Below are 27249 nucleotides of genomic sequence, written 5' to 3'. Positions count from 1 at the left end.
CCTCAGAAAAGACTTCAGGGCTTGTTTTTCTCCCAGCTGCATGTTTCAGCTGGGAAACAGGTCAAGCATATCCAGTAAGGGCTGCTGGGCAGCTGGGGAGGCTGGAGCACAAATTCATTGACCGCTGCACCAGACCACATCGGACGGTCAGGTCTGCTGCCGCGGCCAGTGCCACCAGCCTCCACCCACACATAGACTGGCAGCCCCTTTCCCGCCCACTGCCATGCTTGTGCTGCCTTCTCACCCCATCATGGTCATGCCTGCTCCCAGCGTGTGTCAGCAACACAACCTGCCATGGCACTTGGGCTCCAGGTCCCCAGGGCTCTTACCTGCTTGTTCCGGAGCATCTGTTCTCAGCCCAGTCTTGAGCACCCAGCCACTCCTGCCAAAACCTCAGCTTTCCTGCCTAAGGCAGGCACTGCTAGGTAATTAAGATCATCAGTGCTCTTCAGAAGTCCTTTTTAACACAGTCCTTATCAGAAAGTAACCAGGTGAGGGTTGTCCCCCGATGTCATCTCTGCTTGCTTACACCGTATGGAAGCTAGATCTTCCTGCAAAACCCCAGTCATGAACCAGCATAGCTCACAAGTCCTTCTGGGACCACCAAGGTCTGTGCTGGGAGGGGAGGCAATGCAGCCATTGTGACTAGTAGCTGATGCTGCCAGAAAATTTGAAACCTATGGTTCTCAGACCTAAGACATCAGAAAGCAGCAAGGTTGCAAAAGGGGCGTGAAGCTGCCCCGGTGCACAGCAGAGAAGAACAGAAGCGGTGCTGACGCTGATTCCTTCTCCAATGAGGAAGCCTCTTGCACCATGTGTGATTTCTCTGTTTCCTTTCTGTGTTTGTATCTCTTGCAATCAAACGGGTGCTGCGTGGCAGCCAGCGGTTCTGAGGACTCAGTCCTGCCCTGGGAGCATAACCAAACATGGTCCTGCGCTGGGCAGTTCTCCTGCTCCTCATAGCTCTGCTGGCAGCACAGGAGCAGGAAGACCCAGACCCCAACATCTCCGGCGAACCCCAGGAAACAGGTAAGAAGTGCTTGCTCCTCTCCCCACCAGAGAAGGTTTCGCTGCTCTCCTGCTGCAAGGTTGCTGTGTATCTTTACCACATGCAGAAGTAGCTGTATCAGAAAGGATTGGAGCTGATGTCCATGTCAGGGTCCAAGACACTTAGTCATCAGCTGAGTTTTGACGGAGTGAAGCTCTGTTTGGGGATGGAGGGCAGCAAACTCCCGCATGCTGGGAAAGCCTCTGCAGGGGCCATATCATTCCTCCATGGAGCACGAGGTGGCACAGTGTGCAGATGCCATGTCCTCACTGCAGTGGAGATGGGTGCTTGTGCCCAGCAAAGCCCAGGGGAGCAGTGAGCTGAGCCCCTGCATGTCCAGGAGACCCTGGGGGACAGGAGTTATGATGTGCTGGGTTTCCTCCTCAAAGGGCTTCCGTGGTGTTGGAAAGCCAGGGCACCCCCAGGGCTCTGCTGGGCTCTCCCCACACAGGCTGCATGCTTCCCACCCAGCAGAGTCAGTTGGTGGGTGTCTCCAGGCTCACATGTTATCTGACCTCCTGAGACACTGGCGAATCAGTCCAGCATGGCACTGTCTGGGGTTTGAGCCGGGGTCCAGGTACTGTGACCTTTCGTTGCTCTGCATCTGTCCGAATTGGAGTATTTCCCTAAACTAATCTTGCTGGAGCTAGGTGATGAAAATCACTACCCTAGCACCTACTTGTGTTGTCCCAGCCTGCTGCAGGGATGTGTCTGGGCTGACACAGGTTGGAGAAACCTGCTGATTTAGGACCTGGCTATGGCAGAGGCCAAGGATTGTGACCAGGATCTTCAGTTGATGATGTGAAGTGGTGGCAGGGTCTGTACTGTGTGATATGGGCCATAGCAGCCCATTCCCAGGGGAAATGTGTCCCTGTGGTTGCAGGAAGCATGGGGACAGCACACTGCCACTCAAAAAGCAAGGGCTAAGCCTGTGGCAGAAGATATCCTCCAGCCCAGAGTGGCTTGTCCTTGCCCAGAGATCCCCCCTGAAGCTGTCTTAACGGGCTGGCATGTGCAACTACGTCCAAGTATTGCAAGGTTCTCCAGCTTGTTTGCACATGCACACCAAGGCTCGGACCTGGCCATACCATGTGCGGTGGGACGCAGCGGGGTCCCAGCAGCCAGTCGACCCTTTGACTCTCTGCACACCTCGGTCACCCAGCTGTCCCTGGAAGGGCCTGGGGCTGCCTGCAACAGAGACGGCAGTGCTGAGTTTGCACCTTGGTGTTTGTGAAAAAAGGAACCAAGTCAAAAACATTCGGCAGCCGCACCCAGCAGTGCAGACAGCCCTGCCTGCATCTTCAGCACGTGGGCTTGTCCCATCCCAGGACCTGTGCTGAGGTCCCCACCAGACGGATTGAGGGCCTTCTCTCTCTGAGGGGCAGGACAAGGGGGATGGCCAGGACGGGGCAGGGGGGTCTCTCCCATCCCTGCTGGGGTAGAATAGGACTCCATGGGGCCGAGAGTGGCAGTGGGGCAGGGTAAAGCCATCGGGAAGAGATGAGGGACATGAGAACAGAAAGTGACCCAAGGGTGCCCATTCCTAGGCATCCCTGGGCATCTCCCATGACTCTGGCAGATGTGGGGTACAATCAGGGACGGGAAGCAGCCCAGTGGGGACAGGGGACAAGCTGCTCCCGCTGCAATTGCTGTTCCCTTCCAGGCACCCCCAAAGTCCCCCCCAGGGGGGACCAGGGTGCCAGGCAGTGAGGGGCTGTCCCCCTTCAACACAGCCCCCACACGCCAAAGTTCCTGGGCCAGCTTCCCCCCCTCACCCTGTCCCCCCACCCCAGCACTGAGCGCCAGCAGCACCGGTTCCTGAGAAGCCTCCGGCACGGCAATAATTCTGATGCAGGGCCGTGGTTCCACGGGCTGGCAATCACCGAGGAAAGGAGTCCGGATAGCAGAGCCATGTCCCAGCGCTGGGCGGGAGGTGAGGGCACACGCCGTGCCGCTGGGAGCCCCGGGCGAGAGCTGAGCAGCTGCAAGCAGAGGATGTGGTCGGTGCGTGGGGCACGGGTGTGAGGCAGCACTGCTGTTCCCCTCACCCCGTCACGGGGCCACCCTGCACGGAGCAGGGCGCATTGTCTCCGTGTCCTATTGTCACTTTATTGTCTTGCCGTGCTGTTCTTGCAGGGGTTTTTTTCTCCCCTGAGGTGCCTCGCCTGTACGAAAGCCTCATCCTCTCGCAGTCCCAGCGCACCTCAGAGGCAGGGGGAGAAGATTCTGGGGGATGCTTTCCCTGCAGAGGCAGAGTCTGTGATCCAGATGGGCCCTGGCCCCTCTCTCCTCAGCCTTGCTCGGCATTACGCAGTGACTCGGCAGCAGCTGCCGAGGAGCCCTAACTAGGAGCGTAGCTGCAGTGTCCGGTGGGTGGGAGGGTGCGAGGCGAAATAACGCCACACTCAGTCTGAAAGCTTTTGTGTTAGTGGTACTCGAATTTCAAACAGTGCCTAGAGTAAATCCTGCAGGGAACACAAACACCAAGAGATGCTGTGGAGGAGAACCCTGGGGCTGGACTCTCCCAGGGCTGTGAACTGTGTGGTCCACCACGCTTCCACTTCCTAATGGGAAGTGAGTACAGTAGAGTGCAAATAGAGTACAGATTCAGGAAACACATATTTCACCTCCTGTCCTCAAAATCCTGTCAGATGCCCTTTTGCATGGCAGAGCAGTACAGGTTACAGTGCTGCCATTTCCCTGCCCTTCAAGCAGTGCCTTGCTCAGTGACCTTAGCTTCACCACCTCCTTTCTCTGGCACTGCTCCCAAGCAGCCCCAAGGTCCCTCTGGCCCTTCCTCACCCTCACACTGCCCATCACTCTTAAAGACCCACTGGGCAGGTTTGGTTGCTAGCAGTGGGTACAGAGATGTTTTAGGACCTGTGCATGTCTTCTCAGTGGCTTGCAATAACACTTTCCACTGTGGAAACAGTGGTTGCTTTTCTTAGCTCCTCTCACCAAACGCAGCAAGACTCCAGTCTGCTTTGCTGTCACCTCCGTTAGCCGCTGAGCTGCCCTGGGAAAAGGGTTGAACTTTGTCTGCTGCTTCTTAGATTTCGCCTTGTCTTTTATTCTTCACATGTGAGATAACACAATGTAAGAAAGTACATCCTTTGCTGGTAAGCAAAGGGCTGAACCCAGGAGCCTGACCTGAATTATCATCACAGCTATTTCTCCTTTCTCCTGATGCTCCCTGACATCTACTTCTGGGGCATGCTGGGTCTTTGTTTTGCCTGCCTGACTCATAACTCCTTTGCAGCAGGGACAGGCAGTCTAGATATTTCTGTAAAATGCTTACTATATTCATGGGTATTAAACAACATTAACAAGGAGGGTATTCATTTAATAGCAGCAACTGAAGAAAACCAGAACAGTTAATCTCTGACTATATGAGGCAAGTAGACTACCCTTTTGTTACCACCCCTGCCTAGGCGTTCAGTATTCTCCATTTTGCAGTGAGCATACATTGCACGTTACAAGACGTGCCTGTTTGGTCACGTCTACATCATATTTTCCATGCTGAAATTTCACTTACAGCAGCCTTTTTCCCATAGTTGGGGGTGGAGGGCCTGTGGGTGGCTGTCTGCATACCACAGTGCAGGGTGAAAAACAGTGCCTTATGACTGTTTCTTTACTCTCCCGGATGCTGTTAGTCCCTGGCAGGCAAGAAGCTGGGTGGTTTTTTCCCTTTTCTCTCTGAGCACCCTCCCTTCTCCAGCAGTGCCCCGTCCCTCCATGCACAGGCGTGTGCATAGGTCCCTTCACACAGGTGGTGAGCTCCAGCCCCCAGAAACTGGGGCAGATCTGACACCCTCTGGCTCACGTGTGCAACCCAGCTTCACATGGCCACCACAGAAGCACGCAAACAGCCAGCCTTCATTAGAGGAAAGGCTCCTTCACTCCAAGGAGCTCTTGAACCACAGCAAATGTTGTGGAATGATTGGGGAAGGAGTGTAAGAAAGACAGTGAGGACAGAGATGTCCCCCCCAACCTGTGCATCCCTACTGCGCCCAGCAGTCATGGACTAGCTTCTCCCAGTGGGTCTCAAGCGGTAATCACATGCCTGCTAGGACTGAGCTTGTTGGAGCAGTGAAGTTGAATTGGGTTGTATTCAGTGATGTTCTTGAGACAGAAACAGACAATGTGTCTTCTCCTCCCCCTTCTGTGGCGAAGAAGAGACTTTAGGCTTTACCTTCAAGCAGTCATCACAAATGCCACCAGGAGGGGCTCTGAGTGGCTGTGGATGACTGAATGCAGATGGTGTTGGTGCTGTGACACCCTGCATGTCTTCAACTCCTCCGCAGCACCAAGGGTGCGGGTAGGAGCAAGCCCTGGAGAGGCTATGATGGCACAGGCGCTGCTGCCAGCATGCTCTGTGCACAGGAGGTAAATCAGCTTTGGCAGCCTCCCAGGTTGTCTCGCTGGTGTACACTACCCCTTTGAGAGGCAAGCAAGCCCATTTTGTCATACACATCCGCCTGTCAGACAGTGTTAATTCCCAGGCTAATTTCTGAGGCTGCTGCTCTCCTAACAGCAGCAGTCTCCAGGCCCTGGCTCCTCTGAGGATGGGGATGAGCTGTGGGCTCTGCCCATCTTTTCTGATCTCTCCCACCCAGACCTCAGGCTCTGCCTAGCGTGGTGCATGTCCAGCCTGGGTCTGGGTGCTGCATCAGACACTGCTGCCCCACGCATGAGTACAACAGAGTCATATTTGGCAGGCCGAAGCACACAGGGCATCCTGCAGGCAAGAAAAAGGGGGGTCAAATGACCTCCCCCTCCCCTCAGCTCAGAGGGCTTGGAAAGGACAGGACGAGTTGGAGAGGACAGGTATCCAGCTGGTGCTTGAAAAGGGCTCTGCGGGCACAGCCAGGTCCAAGAGGAATTGGTTGCGGAACTGCTCACCAGCACAGTCCTTGTGCCCAAAGCACAGACATGGCCACAGACACACTGACGCGTGGTCTTCGCAGAAGCACTGGAAACCATGCTGGATCGCAGCAGCATCTCACCACTCCTGCCTAGCAGATGCCAATGGGAGGTCTAAGGAAGCACTGGAGCAAAACTGTGCCTCTACCAGGACCTTTTCAGCTGAAAAAAGGGAAAGGGAAAAGACGCTGACGTCTGCGGCAAAGGATTAGGCCAATAAATGCCCAGGTTTAAGAGACGTGATTCACTGGGGTCCTGACAAAGGTGTCCAGCCTAGTCAGAAATGTGTGGCCGTTGTGCCAGCTCAGCTCAAGGGATCCCTTCACACCTGCTTCCAGCCTGGGAGCCTTACCCATCACCTATTTAGCTGCACTTTAGTGAACGACCCATAACCAAGGGAAAGGCACAACCAGTCCTAAGTGCTTGTCAACAATAATTAGTGTAATGCTGAATATGTCTAATTTCAGAGTGCAGACGCTTCACCTTTTAGGAAAAACAATCATAATCTTTAAACAAAGACTCATTCTCCTTTCTACTACATGAAGTCTGCACTGTATTACAGCTGTAAAGCAGCAGCCATGAGATGTGGCCTTTTTAAATGTTGTGTTACTGCTGGCCTCTGTAAGGAAGCACTGTACAAGGCCAAAAACCTCTAGAGAGGTTCCTTCATGGTTGTAATGGCAACCAATGCTTTGCTACATGAAGGGCACTGTAAGTTTTGGTGCAGGGCTCAGGGAGGGCTGGGAGCAAGGCAGAGCTCTGGCATACAGCTGCAAACACCCCTGCCAGCAGAGAATCAGTGTCTGCAGGAAGACGATGTTCCAGATATCTCTCGAAATCTGCACCTGTGTCAGCAAGTTGCACATGAACGAGAATTTCTCTTTCCCTCCTAGTTTCCTGCCTGGCAGGTTGGCACGTCCTGTGCTGCCGGCGGGTTTTGTGTCACTGAGGGCACTGCAACAGCTACCAGGAGCTATGGAAGGAAACAGTTCAGAAAGGAAAAGCCCAGACTGGGACAGTGCGGGAGAGGCCAGCCATGCCTGTGAGCACTCACAGCCCCCTCGGCTTCTGGGGCTGTCTCCACCAGAGGGGTTTCTTTCCCTCAAACTGCTTCTTGCTTGAGGTCAGGCCGCACAAACCTCTTTTCAAGCAACAATCTTTCGTTTTGCTGCTGTGACTCTAAGCTGGAAGAATCTCCATCAATGAATAAACTTTGTACAGGTGCCATTTGGGGCCCTGAAATGCAAGATGAAATGCTAAAAGTGCCTTCACAAGCAGCTCTCTCCTGCCTGAAATAATCGCTGCTCAATTTGCCAGTCTGGTGGGATTTGATTCCATTTGGCAGTGGCTTTATTGTGGCTGAGGTGGTGCAGCTGTTGTGCTCTGTTGGCCTGCTGCATGACAAGGGCAGAGCAGTCATGCTTTCATTGTGAGTCCTAATGACATTTAGGTGTGTTGGGAGGCAGAGTAAACTCACTGTGTCTGCCTGGAACCTTGGGACCACCCTGGCAAATTTTGGACAACATTTCAGTAGTTACAGCTGATTTTGTGGGACGAAGAGAGCTCACAGAGCGGTAACATTTCTTCTTGCGTAAAAACTGGTATCAGGTCAGCAGGGAGAGACCCAAATTAGTGCCATGCAGAGAGATAGCAGCACTCCTGTCTAGAAACTAATGGAAGATGAATATGAAGATTTACTTCCATCAGTTGCCCAATCTAGATGTTACAAAATGCAACTAAACATACAGCTGGTTAAACAGATGCCTGCAGTCCCTGTTGAGTCATTTCTGCTGACCCAGATGTGGGAGTGTTGCCCGTCCTGGGTGAGGATGGGAGGGATGAGGGACAGGAGGTACCCAGCTCTAGGAGCCAGTGGATATTTTGGGCAAGGGGTGCAGAGGGGAAAATAACAAGCACAACCTGCAGAGCAAAAGTGAATTGGCAACCTGAGCAGGCTTTTTGCTGCAGATGAATGTGCATGTGGTTGCGAGCAGGCAGTGCCAAGCAGGATGGCGGGAATGCAAGTTAGTGGTGCCTGTGGAGACTCACTGGGGCCGGTGCCCTCCCACAGCCTGTGTCTTCAGGGGAGAGAGCGCTGGACGGAGCAGCACCCACCGGGCTGCTGGACCCCGCTGGCTGGGACTCTTCCGCAGCACATGGGTGGGCAGCAGGGCCTGTGGGTAACCCTCCTGTGCTGCACCTGGGGCTGCAAGGAAGGAGATGCCCCTGGGGTCTGGGGCCTTGTCATGGCAGATGCTCATCTCTGCCACTCCTCCAAAGCGAGAGGGACCTCAACCCCAAGGATGCTGCTGGAGCCCGGTGATCCTCAGGGCTCTCCCTCCTGGCCTTTGCACACAGGGAGATGTCGGGCTCCCTCCGACTGGGACCTCCGGCTGCGGTTCACCCCGAAGCAGAGCAGCTACGCCCTGAACGACGTGGTGCAGCTGCGCTGTGCTGGGGAGTACGTGCCGTCGGTCGCCCAGATCAGATGCATTTCCAGCGGGACCCAGACCCTGTGGAACGGGACTGCCACCTGCAAGGGTAAGCACAGCCCTCCGTCACCCTGACCACAGGGTCCCAAGCTGGTGGCAGACCCCCTGTGACGTGGCCTTCCCTCAGCCCCATCTGGGTTACAGTCCAGGACCCAGGGATCTGGACGCCTCGGCTTTGCCCCTATCCCGGCAGTGCCGGGGCACGTTTTGTCTCAACACCTTGCCGCAGGCAGCTGGTGGGGTCTGTGCTCACGAGGAAGGGTTCAAAGGCAGGAACAAGGGTCCAGGCACTGGGGGCTACTGTAAGCCCCATGCCTTCAAACAGTGCCTGGGCGTATGGCCAAGGTGTGGGAGTGGGAGGATCTCTGTGTGAAGGCTGGGGAGGAGCCCAGTCCCTGGTCAGCCTTGCCCACATGGAGTCTGAGTGAGGAAGCCTACACAGCTGTAGGGATGCATGGGACTGCTCTCAGGGTGGTGTGCTGCCACCCTTAACTCTCCTCTAGGCTGCAGGAGAGGGATCTGGAGTTCAATGGAGCTCAACAGTGTCAAAATCAGGACAATAGACCCCACGGCAGGCCCCTTCCCACACTGCTTACACTTGCTTCTTCTCCTCTGTGCAGAGAGATGCCAGAAGCCCCACTGGGACTCGAGGCTTCACTTTACCCCAAAGCAGGAGTTTTATGGGCTCAATGAAGAGGTGACACTGAGCTGCTTTATGGAGGACACTCCTCCCCTTGCTGTGATCAGATGTACAAAAGAAACCTCTCAAGACTGGAAGGATGTTTGGGAGGTGAAGGACATTCAGGGAACATGGCATCCAGTGGCAGAGAGCCTGATGTGCCCCAAGGGTAAGTGAGGGAGCAGTAGATCTCCCCTGCTACATGCGCTTCTTCCCAAGGAGGGACCCTTAACATTCTGACGTGTCCATGAGACTCTTTGGCCACAGCTCAAAGAGGGCCTTCATTTAGGAGTAGTCTCTGAGATGCAGAGGGACAGTAGCCTTCAGTGTGTGATAGGTTTCTTCACTATCCCTCCTACTCCTCCCTATGTATATGCAGGCAACGGGGAAGCTGGAGGAGGCCAGATCCTGCCCCTCATTCCACCACTCTCCCAGTGTCCTATATCACTACCTGGCCCAGACACACACTCCTTTCCTGCACATGGGGGCCCTTGGGTTTTCTCCTGGTGTTAAATGCTGACACCACAGTCAGTCACGGCAAAGCCTCGGCCTCCTCCTGCCTGACCATTCCCTGCCCCGAGAAGGACTCTCACTTTCTTCCTGACAGAAAAGTGCACAAAGCCCCAGTGGGATGAGAGACTTCAGTTTTCATCAGACAGAAAAAAGTACCGACTGAATGAAGAACTGACGCTGGCTTGCCCTGGAGATCTCAAGCCATCCTTCCCCAAGGTCAAATGCGCAAAGAAATTTTTAAAAGTGAGTTTTGGAACACTAGTCTATGAAGATGCCTGGTGGGGCAGGAGCAGCAAAGGTGCCTGGATGCACATTGAGAGGGCCGTATGGTGCAACGGTAAGTGAGGTAGTAGCAGCTCTACCATGTTCCCTTTCTACCATCACCACTGATAAGCTGGTTGTGATGTTGCCTGGCTGATCGGCAGGCACGCCACAGTGCCTCCTTGATGCTGTGTTGCCCGTGTAAGCTGTTGAATCGGACAGCCCAGCTAGGAGACAAGAGACAAGTTGGTGCCAGCCAGGCAAGCATGCAACTCCTGCAGAGTTTCCTGAGCAGTACAGAAACAGACCCTCATCCCAACAAGCCCTGCCGCGAGGGTCATCTCCTGGTAGATGGATGTGTCGCCTTGACTCTCCCTCCAGGGACTGGAGGCATTGCTGGGGATTGCTGATACCCTACCACATACCCTTGCCCTCCCTCAAAACCTCCCACCCCAACTAACACCCACTTTCACCTCTGCCAGAAATGTGCCAAAGGCCTCGTTGGGGCCGAGGACTCAAGCTGTCACCAGTCCAGGAGAATTACAAGAAGAACGAAGAACTGACACTGAGCTGTCCCGAAGGTTTCCAGCCATCCTTCACCCATGTCAAATGTGCAGGGAGAGCTCAGCCATTGAATTATTATGGATCTTTAAACAGAGATGTGTGGCTGGGGAGGAAAAACAGTGATGCCTGGATCCAGATTGAGGGGAACATAGAGTGCATCGGTAAGCAAGGTGTCAGGAGGTGTCTCTTATGGACAAATATGTGGTCAAATACAGCCCCAGTCATCCATCTCTGAGCTTCTGCCATCACCACTGGGGCCAGGGATGCGCTTCTGATGCCTGATCAGGTGACTCAGATCTCCCTGTTTTTGATGTCCAAGACCATTCCCCCACTGAATGCTGGTCCATCCTTGCCCATCACCTGCCCGGGCAGGCTCCAGCCCTGGCTGACACTCACCCACAAGGAGACCCCCATCCCAACAAGCCTTGCTGGTGTGTCACCTCCCAGCAGATGGATGTGTCCCCTTGACTCTCCCTCCAGGGACTGAAGGCATTGCTGGGGATTGCTGACACCTCACCATATATCCTTGACCCTCCTCAAAACCTTCTATCCCAACTAATGCCCACTTTCACCCCTGCCAGAAACATGCCAAAGGCCTCGCTGGGGCCGAGGACTCCAGCTGTCACCAGACCAGGAGAATTACAAGAAGAACGAAGAAGTGATGCTGACTTGTCCTGCGGGTCTCCAGCCACCCTTCACCCATGTCAGATGCGCAGGAAAAGTCCTGTCAAATGTCTACAGGAAACCTACATACAGAGAAGTTTGGCATGGAAGGGACCACAGAGGCCGATGGATCAACATTCAGCTGACATCCAGCGTGGAGTGCGTCGGTAAGGGAGGCACCAGGAGCTCTCCTGGCTGCCCCGCTCTGCCCTTCCCGAGCAGGGCAAGGCAGGCTGGGTGTGCACAGGAGGTCTCAGGCTCTCTGCCTGCCTGGGGAAATGGTAGGTGCTGCTGATGGCAGTGCCAAGGCAGCCCCTGAGCCTGCCCTGAGCCCAGCCTGCCGTTCAGCAGCGGGTGGGAGGTTCTTGCCGAAGGTGTGGGTGATGAGACCCTCCCTTAGCCCTTCTGGCAAGAGCACATGCACAAAGGAGAGGGCCCCGGGGACAGTTCCATGCATGCCCAAAGGCTTCAGGGCCTCCAACCTCGTCCCCTTGGGTGCTTTGCTGACTTCATGTGGCAGGTTCCTAAGGCATGAAATAGCCCTGCCTTCTTAGATGATGCCACAAGGCACCAGGGTCAAATGCTGGCCCACGAGCCTCTGTGCAGGCTTTGTGCATAGTGTGAGCTGCTCATGGGTGCCCCAGTCCCTGCAGCCCCTGTTCCTCCTGGCCATTCCTGCAAGGCCAGGGCAAAGCAGCGTGGGGCCCATCTTGCCCCCATCCCCTTGCTGGGGATGTGGTGTATTTGGAGCTACTCTGGTTTCCTAGAGCTCCATCTCTCACTACACTGCCAGGGAAAAGGAGCCTTTCTCTTGGGGTCTATGCAGAGCAGGAAAGGAGTAGGACTTTCTAAGAGCTGCAGCTGTTGGAGTGTAGAGATGCTGGGACCCACAGACACCGGAGTTGTGACTCAGCAGGGAAAACCACCTTGAGCAACAGCAGTCCACATGTTCACCCGCATTCATTGCTGCCTGGACTCTTGCTGATCCTCTACCAGAGAGCTGGAGTGAGCCATTTCAGCCTCTTGCTTTCCCTCTGTCATGGATGGGTGGGGATCAGGGCTTTCTGGCGGCAGCACCGTGTAAAGGCTGGGAGAGGAAGGGAAGGAAGTAAACCTTTTGCAATGTTTCCTTCACAGAGGTCCTCCAGGTTGTCTCCCAGGCCTTGGAGATCTCCAGCACCAGCATCAAACTGAACTGGACCTGTAGGGTCCCTGAAGTCTGCCAGCGCATGCGGGCCACGTGCCGTCTGTCAGGGCCTTCCTCCCCTCCCTGTGATGCCGAGGAGGTGACGGGAGAGGAGGTGCTAAGTGGTCAGGAGGGGACATTTGCCTGTTCTGCTCTGCAGCCCTTCACTGACTACAGTGTCACCATCACTCTGCCGCCCAGCACGGTCCTTTTCACGTGGCTGGTCAGGACAGAGGAAACAGGTATGTGCGCAAGAGCGCAGGAGAGAAGGGACAGTCCTGAGCTGTGTCACAGGTAGGGAAGGTGGATGAAGGTGCCCTTTGCCCAGCAGCTCGGCCTGATGCCCTGCTCCCTGCAGTGATGGCCCTGGGTTTGGGGCTGCTCGGATCCTGTGGGGCTCTGGGGAAGGGGCCGTGCAGGGCCCCGCAGCACGGCACATCCCCTCCTCACTCTCCCCCTGCTCACCCCACCGTGCTGTAGGGGACAAGCCCAGCTTGGGGCTCCCTTTGCAGCCTGTACCTGGGCCAGGTGCTGCCTGCCCCCTGCTCTGGGCTCAGCCCCTCCTCACTGTGCCCACTCATGACCCGTCCTCCTGTACTTCCAGTGCCGGACAAACCCGAGCAGCTGTGGCTGGATCCCAGCACAGGGTCCCTCAGGTGGAAGGCGCTGCCCTCCTGCAAAGGGGAGATCGTCGGATACCAGGTACCAGGGCACCACGGGCTGCCCGTGCTCCGCCTCACCTTGCCAGGCACCTCCCTGCCTGGAGCTCTGTGCAGAGCGGGGAAGGGAAGTCCGTGATGACCCGACTTCCCAGTCACTCTGGGTGAATACCTGGCTGTGCTGAGCACGAGCGCTTTCTGCTGTACCCTCGACGCGCCTTGTGCTGTGGTGTTGCCCAGAGAGGTGGTGGGTGCTCCCTCCCCTCGGGGCTTCCTCCCCGGGTCCGCTCAGCCTGGGCTTTGGCAGACTTTGCGGCTCGGTGTGCAGCTCTTGGTGACGTGTCCGCTGGGGTGGCCTGCCCGCATTTCCTGTGTCTGTTGCGTGCTTCTTTCTGGTTCTGCCACAGGGAAGCCAGTGGTTTGAGTCGCCCTCTGAAAAACCCCTCTTCTTCATGGACAGTCACACCGTTCCTTGCAGTGTTCCTCGGTGTGTGGCTAGAAGCACCCCTGAGGCTGTTGCTGCGGGACTCTTCCCGCAGGGCGGCACTGCTTTCTAGTGCTGACCGGGGCTGAGACCCTTACCCATGTGCCCTCCGCCCTCTCTGAGGACAGAGTTCTCCATGGGGTGACAGGGACCCAGGTTCTTTGTGGCCCTCTCAGCTCTTGACTGCAGAAACCAGCAAACAGGCACCCTGCGGCACTGCTTCTGGCTCTGTTCCAGCTCATTCCCTGCTCCCAGCCACCTCTGTATGGGAAATGAACCCTTTGTTTTGGTTTTGGTTAGCTCCTGTTATGCATATTCCCAAGATGCCAATTCCATAAGGGCCCTGCCAGCAGCAAGGATCTCAGGAGAAATTCAGATGATGCACTGGCAAATGGGAAGCCTCCATCTCCATCCCTTGTGGGAAGTCTGTCCCCCCCTTTTCATGTAGACAAAGCCTTCAGAGTCCAAAGTCAGATGGGAAGGAAGAGCAGTTGGGGGTTCTTCTCGTGGGGGATGTCAGCCCAGTGCCCGCGCTGTTGCAGTGCCAGACCGGTGATCTGGCCTCGCGCTCGTGACACGTATACACACCTCTGCGGTCTCCCTCTCACCCACAGCTCTTCACAGAGGCTTGGTCCTTTGCTCACAGAGGCAGCCGCTCTGAAGTCTTGAGCGTTGGCTCCAAACTCCTCCTCTGCTCCTCTTGTCTGCTTTGAGGTCCACGCGCGGGGCCAAGGCTGCTGGTGGTTCCCCTGTGGGAGCCTTCCACCAGCGGGGCAGGCGCAGGGACGGGGAGGCTGGCGGGGCTGCTTGGCTCTGTCTGGGTGAGCTGTGGGCACGTTGCTGCCCTCCAGCTCTGCCTCCCGTCCCAGCTGAACATCACGACGAGGAGCGCGCGGGATGGCAGCGTCCTGGAGATGGAGCGGCTGCGGCTGAGCGGCTCCGTCACCGAGCACCGGCTGCCCGAGCACGGCCCCGGCAGCAGCTACGTGGTGACCATGCGGGGACTGACGGCTGCCGGGGCCGGGGCTGCGTCGCTCTGGGAGTTTCCGACCAACAGCTCCGGTAACGCTCGCCCCGTCCCGGTTGCTCCCGGGTGACCACGGCCGAGGCCGCTCTCTGTCCCTGTCCCTGCGGCCTCCTGCCCGCGCTGCCCGGGGCTGCCCCGCTGCCCGCGCAGCCCCCGCCATGCTGCCCGCCGACGCTCACCCCCCGGCTCTCCCCCTCCAGACACCCCGCTCCCTCTCGACCTGCGCTGCCGCAGCGCGCGGGACATCTCCCCGTCCCAAGGGACGGCCGTGCTCCCCCTCGTCCCCATCGCCCGTCCCCCCGAGGCGCCCAGGTGAGTGCAGCCCCCGCCAGCTCTTCTCCCCGCAGCCTTCCCCGGGGCAGCGCTCGCCCGCGGCCGCCTCCGCCCCGCTCTCCCCGTCCCCGTCCCCGTCCCTCCCACCGCGCTGCCTCCCTCGCAGGGAGCACCAGCTCGTCGTGGCCGCCACGCACAACGGCTCGGTGCTGGAAGGCGCCTGCTCGGGGGAGCCGCAGCCCTTCGACGCCCGCCGGCAGCCCCCCGCCTACGTGGCCGCCGTGCTCAACCTCACCGCGCCCGCGGACTTCGTGCTGGGCGACGGGACCCGCGGGCAGGGCTACCACAATGCGGCCCTGCGGCCGGGCTGCCGCTACACGGCCCTCCTGCGCCTCGCCCGCCGCTCGCAGCAGGTACGCTGGCGGGGGTCCTGCTCCCCGCGGACGGGACGCACGGGCTCCGCTCCCAGCCCCAGAGCCCGGAGCCCAGGTGCCTTGGCAGGACGGTGTCCCTGCTGTCCTCGGCCACAGCTGGGGTGTTCAGTGCCGTGGGTGGGAGGCTTTTGCCCCCAGGGTGGGCAGCGGGGCAGGAGGGTCCTGAGCTCTCCCTCCCATCTTCTCCAACAGGCAGAGAAGTTCACCTGCATCTGCTACAGCTTCTCTGTTGGTAAGTGGGCTCCTTGCTCCCTCTGCCTGAGGGTCTCTCCCGCACGATCCCTTTCCCCAGCCTGGCCGCTTCCCCTGGAGAGGAGCTGGCCAAGAACAGGAGCTGGGGCTGTCGTTGCCCTACTTCCATCCTGGTGGAAGTTCTCTGGATTTTCAGGCTATTTGTGGTGGTTGGGTTCTTGGCAACCTCTGGCCACTTGGCAGGAGTGGCACCTGTGGCAGCTGGATAGCCTGTGTCATCGCTGCCATCATCACATATTTCATCCTACTCCTAGTGCTCCCCTGGTGTGTGTTTCGTCCCCAAAATGCAAAAGCGTCACCAGGCAGTAGCCATGCCCGGGCAGTCAGAGAGACAGGGCCCGAGCTGCAAAGTATCACACCAAGCAAGCACCTACTCATTCTGTACCACCTTAGCTATTCTCCAACGCAAAGCCTGTGGAGGGAGATGAGGGAAGCTGCTTTCTGCCCTACGCCCCATGAGTCTGGGATTTGACAGTTGTGTTTGCTTATCTTAGAGGTCTTTTCCACCCTTAATAATTCCTTGATTCCATGATGCTATGACCTCCCGACGCCTGGTTCAGGCTGTGTGGGAGCCTGAGTCTGGTCTGTGCTGGTTACAGGGCAGGAGCCAGTGCCTCTGCTGGGCAGGGTGCCCGTGGTTATGGCGGTAGTGCTGGTCGTTTCACTGCTGGCACTAGGGATTTTGCTGCTCTTCTTGCTCTTCAGGTGAGTATGTGCCACGCCTCTCCTGCTCTCTGTGAGGCATCTTGCACTGCCAGGGAGTGTCCAAGTGGACGCTGGGATACAGCAAGGTGGGAGGCAGAGCTGTTACACAGGCAACTGCCTCTCCTCTGCCAATCTCTGCTGCTAGTCTACAGGCCCGACTTGCTGTTTTGCAGGAGAAAGTACAACAGTTCAAAAACTTCAGACAACAACAGCACTATCCCCCTGCGAAGATGTCAAGGAGGTGTAGTATGAGCAGAGGCCTTGCATGCCTTTTCTGGCTGAGCTGTCTGTTAAAAGGACAGACAGGGTGCTTAAAGGCTCTGCAAGGCTCTTACAGGAACAAGGGGATCAGAGCTGGCTGGCACGGGAGAAAGGAACGTCTCCCAGGAGAGCGGGACCTGAGTGCAGAGGGTCATTCTAGGGTCTGGTGGGGTTGTGACTGCCACAATGCCAGCTCAGTCACAGCTGCAGAGCTCCAGGGCCAGCCATCAGGTCCATGCTAAACTCCTGGCCTCATGGTGTCCGTAGGTGTGTGCAAGATGAAGACAGAGATCCCGGTGGAGGAACTGCTGGAGACTCTGAAGAGGCTGAAGAGGGCAGAAATAGAGGCAGAGCAGACAGAGGATGAATCAGTCGACAGGCGTGGCGCTGGGCGTCTGAGGGAGTATCAGGTCTGGTTTAGCTTTGCTTTCCTGCCTGGCTACACTGTCCACCCAGCCCTCACCCCTTCCTTGGGTGTGTGATGCAGTTGGCTTTAGCCAGCCCCAGAACGTGTGCCAATGGGCTTGTCTTCTTTCTCTGCAGCAACTGTCCTCCACTTTGTTGCATCCCTGTGATGCTGGGAAGGAGCTGTGTAATCAGAGCAAGAACCGCTACAAGAGCATCATCCCATGTAAGCAGAGCTCTCCAGGGGCTGGCACAGGTGTTTGGAGTTGGAAGGGCAGCACGGGGTGCTGGGCTGGTGTAGGTGCTCCTCCAGATATTCAGCAATTCTGAGCTCCTTGCCTCATCCTCTGTGGCCACTGAAACGCAGAGGGATTTTCCAAAATTGTCACGTTAGCCCAAGTATTTTATGCCGAGTTGGAGAATCCTCCCTGCAAGCTTAATCACTCATCATTGTATTCCTGTTCCCACTGTTAGTCGGTGCTGAACACTGCTGTTTCCCACCCAGAGGTGGCTACTTGTGGGAAAATAGAGGGAGTGATCCAATTTCTATGAAAACTTAAAGCTCCCCTGTGCCCCACGTGCTGTGGACAGTTGGTCATGGCGTTACCAGTCTTCCCCCAAAACACGTTGCTTTTTCTGCTGTGCCATGTCACCTTTCGTCCCATTAGCTGTTCTTTACCTCTGAACATGTCCTCAGGCCCAGAGTGCTGCTGAGGAGGAAGCGGACACTCCCAGACTTTCCTGAATTACATCCCCCTCCTTAAGCAGTCACTTCGTGGCTGCCCCAAAGAGACAGTCCACCGACTCCCACCTCCCTTCTCTTTCAGATGATCACTGCCGTGTGGTGCTGCAGCCCTCTGACACCGGGAATGGCTACATCAATGCCAGCTACGTGGATGTAGGTAGTGAGGGACTGCTGCCCTGACAGGGTGGAGGTGCCCGGGCAGGGTAGGAGTGGTCCCTGGCTGCGCTGGGTGAGGATAGCCCCGCTCACACGGGTGGCCCCAGGGCCCGCCGCTCGCTGCCCTCAAATGCTGGTGGATCTTGGGGTATTGCTTTCCTACTCTGGGTCTGTGTGCAGTGCTCATCCCCAACGAAAAGGGACCTGTGTGAGGGGACGGGAACAGAGATGCAGACCCCGGGTACCCCCTCTCCATGCTGGCCAAGCATGGTGCTGTGGGACATGCTGTGCCAAGGGCTCGGGGCTGTGGTGCCTGGGGGGATGGGTCATTTATTTCATTCCCTGTTAATTGTTTGACCCGTGTGATCGGAGCTGTTTGAACCTCTCCCCGACAGAGCTACCAGAGTCCACGCTTCTTCATTGCAGCTCAAGGTGGGTGCTCCCAGCCCTCGTGTGCAGGAGGTGTCAGTCTCTGCTCTGAGCACTCTGGGGAGTGGGGAACAGGGACAGCAGCTTAGGAGGTGTCAATGGCTCAGTCGAAGGCCATGTATCTCCTGGACCTCTGTCTTGGGTGGTGGTTATGGCTGCTGTAGGGCATGGCAGGCCTTGGTGACAGTCTGGCAGTAGCCAGCTGGACCTGGTCCCTGCACTGCCCAGGCTGAGGACGTGGTCCTTCCACCCACAAGCCTGGTTTTTTCCATTTGGCATCTGGTGTGACAGGGACAAACCTGCAAACGCCTGACACATCTGCACTCAGTGCACTCCAAGGCAAACTGCCTCCAACAGCGTAAAGCCAGATGAGTTAGCCTGCTCTGTGCAGCGTGCAGTGAGGAGGTCTCAGGCTCCTTCCAAAGCTGCAGAAACACTTTTCAGGAAATAGGAACCTAAATGTGGGAGCAGCTCATGGTCGTCTTAAGGGTCTGGATGGGGAAGTCCCTGAAGCAGCAGTGAATTCCTGATGTATCCTGGGCTCACCTGCCCTCCCTCTTCCTCGGCCCAATTTCTAACACGGGTGATGAATCCAAGATGCCCAGCACGCCCTGCCAGGCACTGCTGTGCCCAGGCTGTGCAGCGTTAGTCACTGGGCAGAGGGAAGCCTGGGGCTTCTTGTAGCCTGGGAGGATCTGAACCATGCCTGGCAGCAGCTGTGCCCTCACAGCTTGGACACTGGCACAGGGCTCTCCTCTTCCTCCCCAAGGACCCTTGCCTGGGACGGTAGTGGATTTCTGGCAGATGGTCTGGCAGGAGAAGACCTCGGTCATTGTGATGCTGACGGGCTTAGTGGAGCATAACAAGGTAGAGAAAACATCTCAGCCTGTGCTCAGCTCTGGCCTCACCAGAGTCCGGGCTTCCTTGCCAGCTTTGCTCTGCCTTGCTTTGCTTTGCTTTGCTCCCAGTGCAGATGTCAATGAGGGCAGAGAGCAGCTCCACACCTCTGCTGGCTTGCACCGCTTCCCTCATGAGTTTGCTACGGCTTAGTGGTCTCACCGCTGTTGACAGACAAAGTGCGAGCAGTATTGGCCAGAGCAGGAGCAGGTCTATGGCGACTTCACCGTGACACTGAACAACATCAGGACCACCACAGGCCTTGTCACACGTATCTTCTCCTTGCATAAGGTAAGCCTGGCATGTAGCTGAGATGGGGATGCAGGATGCTGCTGGGTTTCAGCCTCCGGTGGGAGCTGTTGGCCAAGAGACGCTGTGGGGAACCCTGCCTGTTCTCCAGCACCAGCAAGTCAGCATTGCTATCGCTGACAGCCATGCCAGGGCATCAACCCCAGGTTTCTGTGCCAGGCAAAGGCATTTGGTCAGCTCCAGTGGTTACTCCAGCTGAGTCTGGACTAATGATGCACACGGGCAGATCGTGCATCCTTGAGGGCTTGGATGAGGTGATCAGAAAGCATATAAAAGCAGTTAGAGAGTATAAAATGCCCTCTCTGTACATCCAGGATGATGGGACAGGTGCCTGCCTGTCACCTGGGCCAATCTGCAGAGCATCCACATTGAAGCTGCATGGTCATATACAGCTCCTAAACATGAACAGATAGTTTATGGTTTGAGATATCCTACATAACGATATTTCTGAAGATGTGTGCTTCTGCTGAAGTTATGCCTCAGATAATAAGCAGAAATTGAAGGAGCTGCAAGGAGGGGAAAACAGGTACAATATAAAGAAACTGCAGTTACGCATATTGTTGTCCTCTCTTGTCTTGCCCAGAGCAAAGTCTAGCTGAAAGGCAAAGCTCCAAGAGCACCTGATGGTGGGGACACAGCAGTTCATTAGTTCAGGCCAAGTGAATGTGATGTTTAGGGAAACTTACGTGATGGGCTGGTAACAAAAGTGACTACATTCACATCAGTGCATACTAGCCTTAGGAAATGCCTTACTTGGGGAAGCTAGGGCCTTTTGATGACTAGAGAAACACTCTACGCTGTGAATTTCATTTTCATTGCTCTGGGGCACAAGCTGCATTTACTGCACTGAGTTCACTGTTCTCAGTATGGAGAAGCAGAGAACAAAGTGAATTGTGTGGCTGTGTGCTGGATGAACTGTCCCTTTGCTATCTGATGAGGTATAGTGGAGCAGTCATTGTGGTGGGGGTGCTGGGGGGGAACCCTGTGTGCTGGTGCCCCCCAAAGCAGTTTTCTCCACTGCTCCCTGTTTGTTGGCATGCAATTACCTCACACAAGTCTCCAGGTTGGTTTCTGCTCCTGCTCCCAGCCATGTCTCCCTCTTCGCAGGCAGGCTGTGCTCTCCCGAGAGTGGTGGAGATGTTTCACTACCTGCTGTGGCCAGACCATGGGGTCCCGACAAACCCTGCCCAGCTCCTGGGCTTAGTGGAGTTGGTGAACAAGAGGGGGTCAGAAGCTCCTGCCGGACCCGTGCTGGTGCATTGCAGGTACTGGGCTGGGACCACCTGGGTGCTGGGACAAGGCTGGCCGGGGCAGCACTAACCACAAATTTTCTGTGTCCTCAGCGCGGGGATCGGGCGCACAGGCACCTTCATCGCCTTGGACTTCCTCCTGAAGATGGGGAAGGCTGCGGGGAAGGTGGATGTGTTTCACTGTGTGCAGAGGCTGCGGGAGCAGCGGGTCAGCATGGTGCAGACCGAGGTGAGGAGAGTTACCTGCTCCCTGCACACTGCCAGGCTGCAGATCTGCTTCCCACCCTTCTAAGGGATGTGGCAAAGCCATACTGGCAGTGCCGTTCATGGTCCAGCCACAGGGACTGGAGCTGCCAGGTGATGGAGACTGCAGGATCTTGTTTTCAATGTTGTGTCCAAACCTACTTGGGATCCATGTTCCCCTGAGACCCTCCAGGATGCCAGCAGCTTTCATATGCACCACTCATCATAGGCTTGTAGGCAAGGAGCATGAACAAAAGTCCGCATGTCCTTCAGGCAGTCAGGATGTCCACCCTCGTGGCATCTACTGGGCAGCAGTGTCCTGGCCAAGGGACTACGTCCCTATGGTCTGCTCAGAACTGGGACCCTTTAGAGAACTCTGGGTTGGGCAGGACCATCCAGCTGCTTGTAGGAGGACTATTTCACTAAGTTTCTGGGTTTTCTTCCCTAGAGCAGGGGTCTGGTCTGAGAGGGAGCATTAAACCACAGGAAGATGCAACAACCCACCACTGGGTTGTTGCAGTTGCTGGCTGTTTCTCAGAGCAGGGCTGCCTGCATGGAGTGGTGTTCTGGCCCCAGGACCCCATGGCAGGAAGGTGAAGGATGGACCTGGCTCATTCCTGGCACAGGTCGATGCCAGTGAGCTAATGATCTGGAGTCCCAGGGGTCCTCATGGAGCTGCTCCAGACTGTGCAGCTGACGTGTGTCCTCATGCAGGAGCAGTACGCCTTCCTGTACGAGGTGCTGCTCGAAGGTTTGCTCTGTGGCAGCACCGGGGTCCCAGTGGAAAGCGTCGCCAGCCATGTCCGCTGTCTTCGAGAAGCTGAGACCTCAAGGCACAACAACGTCCTTGAGAAGGAGTTCAAGGTACCTCCAGGATCTGGTGCTCTGGGTCTGGTGCTGCGGGGGGTTAGTCTGTGGTGCCTCCCCCCTACTGCTCTGCTTCCCAGCTTTGGGATGGAGATGGGGGAGCATTTCTCTGGGGTGGCTGAAGAAGGGGAGAAGCTGACAGGCGGGACTTGCTTGGCTGAATCATCCCTACAGGCCCTGCAGAAGTTTTCCGAGCTGTTCCAGCTCCTGCCTTGCAGAGAAGCAGAGAAACCCACCAACCAGCTCAAGAATCGCAAGCCAGGGATCCTGCCAGGTATTGCTGGGCAGCCCCTTGCTCTGCGACCCAGCGCCTGAGAGCAGCGTGAGGAGACCGTGCTGCCCTGCTGTTTCCCTCCCCAGAACCATGCCACTGGCAGGTTCTGCCCAACGTCCAGTCCCCATTTTCTGGCTGGTGAAAAATATGGATTAGACTGGTCCCTCCGTGGGGGCAAGACCCCATCTCTGCTTCCTTCTGGGCTTGCTGGAAGCATGCATTCATGGGGTAGACCTGGGATAAACATGTCCCTGGGTCTAATCTGCCCCAGAGAAGGAGCCCAGATGAGGCATCAGGGAGCAATGTGGAGGGTGGACCTGCTATACCTCTGCACCTCACTAAATGGGGTTTTTGGACATCCTGTGTCAGGCAGTCCTGAGCTGCCATGGCTGTGGGTCTGGTGGTATCTGTTCATCCAAGCCTCTCCAGCCCACACCGCAGGGAGCCACGGTGACCCCACCGCTCGCAGGGAAAGCCCCATGGCTCTGTGCAGGGAGAGGATGGCTCATCATTTCTCTCTCTGCTCCTTGCCTCCGCAGCGGATTGCTGCCGGCCCATCCTGATGTCCTCACTGAACACAGACGGCTCGCCAGGTTACATCAACGCTGTGTTCGCCAACGTAAGGCTCCGGCCCCAGAGACCTGCCCTGGGTACCACTGCTCGAGGCAGAGGTAGACCATACCACCCTGGTTTGAGGTGTCCCAGCCCCGGGGCTTCTTCACAGCGACTATGTCCCCGTGGCTGGGGTCCTGCTGCCAGGAGATGGCCCCCGCGATCAGCCGAAGCCCTGCCTGCACCGACATCTCGGCAGGCTGCTGCAGAGCCCCTGGGAGCGAAGCCCGGGTGTGATGAGCTGGGGGGGTCAGAGGGCTGGGGTACCCTGCGTGTCCCTGGGGTCTTCCCCTGGGTCTGCAGAGACCCTGCTGGAGGGAGGCAGAGAGCTGTTCCTGCTGTCGGAGGGGATCTCGGGGGTGGGCTGTGTGACCTCTTCCCCCAGCGCCCTGGTGTGTTTCGCAGACGTACACCAGCGAGGACAGACTGATTCTCACCCAGCTGCCTCTCCCCAACACACTGGTGGATTTCTGGGCTCTGGTCTGGGATTACACCTGCACATTTGTGGTTGTGCTGAACCAGCTGCAGGAACTGGACAAGGTCAGCAGCCCAGGCACAGCCCTCCGCTTGCCAGGCAGTGTGCTTTCCACCTTTGCTCCCACGCAGCTCTGATCACCACAGCCAGCTTGCTGCAGGAGCCCGCTGCGAGCCTGTGGGCTCCATCCAGGAGAGCTGTGAGGACAGTCCCAGCACCCATGGCACTACAGCGGTGGGGTGTCCCCAGTCTCACAGCAAGGGAGGATCCCTCACCTTTTGCTTACCCCTGTCCAGGTGTCCTCTCTGCAGGTGGATCATTTTGCTGGCTGCAGCACTGCAGGATGGTCCCCAGCAAATGGCTGGCAGAACCTCCACATGCACACTGCAGCTTATGGGCAAGGGGCTGGTGTGAGCACTTCCGTGCGAGGTGCTGAGCTCCTGCTGCTCCTGCAGGTCAGGGCTGTGTGTGATCACTCACGTTTCTCCCCCCCAGACATACATGGAGTTCTGGCCCACCCAGGGTGAAGCTGCCTACGGCCGTTTCCATGTCAACCTGATCTCAGAGGAGCCCGGAGCTGGCTTCACAGCCTGGAGACTTGCCCTCACCAATGGGCAGCAGGTGGGCTCTTTGCACAGAGATGGCAAAGTCCTCTGAGAACAGCCTTCACAAGACCTGGGAGGACCTGCTGGGCTCCAGAGTCAGCAGGCTTTGATTTGGGCTCAAAGTCACAGTGGGGGTGGCAGAGGCCACAAAGGTCAGAGGGGTCTGGTGGGCACTGGGCATTCACCCTGGGAGAGGGGTTAGTCCCAAGAGGGTGAGGCTGCAGGCAGAGGTATAAGGCAGAGGTACGTTTTGTACCTTTCTAGCTCAGAGGACGGCAGCCGTGGATAGAGTTTGTGCATCTCAGTGGTGGTTCATGGATAGGGACAGCTGTTACACAGGTAGCTGGGCGTAGGACTGGCATCAGTCTAAGCCACAGCTGGTGGTCCATCCATCTACTGGCCTCAGAGCACTCGACGGACAAGGGCAAAGACTGGGACTGGGCCAGCCCACTGTGGAGCTGCTCCCTTCATCCACTGTGCATGGCTGAACCAGGACTCACACATGCAGTCCCTCCCTTCCCTCCATGAAGCCCACAGGTTTGTTCTCTGCCCAACCCACTGTCTTTCTTCCCCACTAGCCCAAGAAGTCTGCACTGGACGTCCAGTTGTGGCAACTGAAGGACTGGCCCATGCAGCAGCGTCTTCCCCCGCACCCTTCCACCATCATCAGCCTGCTAGGGAAGGTGGAGACGCACCACCGGCAGAGCCGAGATGGTCATATCCTCGTCACATGCTGGTGAGTGATGTCTTTCGCAGGAGCAGCCGTGGCACAGAGCTGGCTCAGGCCAGGCCGCATCAGGGGACTTGGGTCACAGCAATGTCCTCAGCTAAGGTGAAGGGTGGGCACATGGCCGTGAATTTGGCTGTGTTCATGGAGGAAGGCTTCCCTGTGGAGGCCAGCTGGGTGCAGGATCTGCAGGCAAGATCATCCTGAGGGCCTGCATGTATAGTGGGACACCTCTGAGGCTCAGCTCTGCCAGGTGATCCCAGAACAAGTGACTCTCCCCTTGCTCTCCTCCACAGGGATGGTGCCAGCCGGACCGGGATCTTCTGTGCTGCTAGTTTACTGTGTGAGCAGATCCAAAGCGAGGGGGTGGTGGATGTATCCCAGGCTGTGAGGATGCTGAAGAGACGACGGAGACAGCTGATTAAAGATGTGGTAGGTTCTGTCTTCAAACCCAATCAGGGTGGCAACACCAGAGCAAGAGCCATAGCCTGGACTGTCCCAGCAGCTGCCCTAGAACCTATGTGCTCAGATCATCCTGGGGGCAGCCGGGCTAGACAAAACCTCTGAAAACCCTGTTTTCTGCCACTGAGACATACCCCCTCACTCAGGGGCGGGTTCTGCAGAACCGGATGGTTCACCCGGCCTGCTTAGCGGGGGGCTGCACAGGTGGGTGCTCAGATGCCTGTCCTGCACCCACCTCACCACCCAGTCTGAGTGCTAGAGGCCTTCGTAGGTTGAGCACCGTGGGTGCGAGTGAGCAGCAGACACTTCATGCCATGGATGCTGGCTCTGCTTCTGAGATCAGCTGGCTCCATCCTTGGGGCAGCCTAGCTCTCACCTAGTGGAGCACATGCCTGTGATCCCTCAGCAGGGGAAGGTGGGCTCCAATGGGGAGGAGGAGAGTGGGCGACTGGCTTGCTCAGAAAGTTGTTGGAAACGCAGGCTGGCCTTTCACTGCAGGTGTTGTTGTACCAGGTTCTCAGTACAGGTTCTCTCTGTCCACAGGAGCAGTATGGGCTCTGCTATGAACTAGCCCTCAGTTACCTGAATTCATTTGAAACCTATGGGAATTTCAAGTAGGAGCATGGCCATAGCCCGTCTCTGGCCGGGACTTTGACTCTCTTGACAGCCCTCCATCAATAACAGTGTAAATCAGAGGAGACAAGAGCGATGTGCATAGCCCCAAGATGCTTTACTCCCCAGAAAAGCCATCCCAAGGGTCCTCTGCAGGTGGAGAGCACAGGCTGGACTGTCTCCAGGTTGCGGTCAGGGGTTGCAGCAGGAACTTGCCCTTTGCCCAGAGTTTGCAGAGGAACTGATCTGGAATCACAGCCTGAGTATGGAGACCAGAGCAAAAGCACCAGGACTTGACCTGTCCGTGCCACAGATGAAGAGCACCACCTGTCCCATGCAGGTTCTGTTGTCCCTTCAGGCATCCCCAGGGAAAGTGTGGTGGCTCCATCAACAGCCAAACAGTGTTTTGCCAGGGGAGCATCAAACTGCTGTGAGATCCACAGGGCTCTGGAGCACAGGCTGTCTGTCCTGCTTTGGGAGAAGCACGAAGCCCAAGGCCAACAAGAGCCAAGGGAGGGTCAATCCACAGTCCTGTAGGGCTAGTTTGGTCCTTCCCACCCCATAAAATGCCTTCTTGTAGCTCCGTATTCCTGATGCTGACCCAGGTGCCACAACCCTGCCAGCTTCAGAGAGGCTCCCTCACCACAGAATCACAGAATCACAGAATGGTAGGGGTTGGAAGGGACCTCTGTGGGTCATCTAGCCCAACCCCCCTGCCGAAGCAGGGTCACCTACAGTAGGCTGCACAGGACCTTGTCCAGGCGGGTCTTGAATATCTCCAGAGAAGGAGACTCCACAACCTCCCTGGGCAGCCTGTTCCAGTGCTCCATCACCCTCAGAAGGAAGAAGTTCTTCCTCATGTTCAGGCGGAACTTCCTCTGCTTCGGTTTGTGCCCATTGCCCCTTGTCCTGTCACTGGGCACCACTGAAAAGAGCCTGGCCCATCCTCCTGACACCCACCCTTCAGATATTTGTAAGCATTTATTAGGTCCCCTCTCAGCTTTCTCTTCTTCAGGCTGAACAAGCCCAGCTCCCTCAGCCTCTCCTCGTAGGAGAGATGCTCCAGTCCCCTCACCATCCTCGTAGCCCTCTGCAGGACACTCTCCAGTAGCTCCTCATCTTTCTTGAAGTGGGGAGCCCAGAACTGGACCAGTACTCCAGATGGGGCCTCAGTAGGGCAGAGTAGAGGGGGAGGAGAACTTCCCTCAATCTGCTGGCCACACTCCTCCTAATGCATCCCAGGATCCCGTTAGGTTTCTTGGCAGCCAGGGCACACTGCTGGCTCATGGTCAACCTGCCGTCCACCAGGACACCAGCCTGTCTAGCTCCACCATATCAATCCCAGGTTATAGTGGCTCAACTCAGATATCCTGGATATGGTTCTGGCAGGGGCTGCTGCACTGTGGCAACTTGTTCTGCCTTTGCTGCCTGGGGGAAAGAGGCCTCAGAACTGGGACTGGCACTGTTCTGTGTCTCACCAATAAAGACCCTGTGCTGGCCATGGTGGTGGTGACCTCTGATCCTCACTTTTCTTCCGGGTGTGAGCTGGCGTGGGGGCTGCAAAGGAACTGAGAGCACACAGGTCCCTCAGTTCCGGCCACAGCATGGGCACAGAACACACTGCTGCCCAAGATATGCATTGAGGGAAATCACCATTCATTGATTCCCACCACACACCCCATCCAAAATCATGTGAGAGCGGCCCAGCATAGCCCTGGGGGTCGGGAAGGCTGTCAGGCACCACCTGGGCACAGGGA

The 27249-nt window shown here is 56.8% G+C and overlaps 1 protein-coding gene across 1 annotated transcript; it reads left to right on the top strand.

The window, feature by feature from the left end:
* Window positions 1–901: 901 nt before the first annotated feature.
* On the top strand, window positions 902–26940 carry LOC142358924 (receptor-type tyrosine-protein phosphatase kappa-like). The gene is made up of 30 exons (XM_075411633.1): window positions 902–1029; window positions 8330–8512; window positions 9084–9311; window positions 9750–9992; window positions 10399–10641; window positions 11062–11310; window positions 12281–12571; window positions 12934–13031; window positions 14342–14534; window positions 14700–14811; window positions 14939–15185; window positions 15399–15438; window positions 16058–16163; window positions 16337–16404; window positions 16692–16834; window positions 16968–17055; window positions 17657–17727; window positions 18126–18162; window positions 18929–19026; window positions 19231–19347; window positions 20473–20630; window positions 20709–20844; window positions 21573–21722; window positions 21900–21999; window positions 22539–22618; window positions 23017–23151; window positions 23582–23707; window positions 24270–24427; window positions 24715–24850; window positions 25424–26940. The coding sequence occupies exons 1-30, from the start codon at window positions 927–929 to the stop codon at window positions 25496–25498; spliced, it is 4212 nt and encodes a 1403-aa protein (XP_075267748.1). The 5' UTR covers window positions 902–926; the 3' UTR covers window positions 25499–26940.
* The last annotated feature ends 309 nt before the right edge of the window (window positions 26941–27249 follow it).

The sequence above is a fragment of the Opisthocomus hoazin genome, chromosome Z (genome assembly GCF_030867145.1).
Source record: "Opisthocomus hoazin isolate bOpiHoa1 chromosome Z, bOpiHoa1.hap1, whole genome shotgun sequence".
Classification (NCBI taxonomy): domain Eukaryota; kingdom Metazoa; phylum Chordata; class Aves; order Opisthocomiformes; family Opisthocomidae; genus Opisthocomus; species Opisthocomus hoazin.
This window is presented reverse-complemented; position numbering and strand designations above follow the sequence as displayed.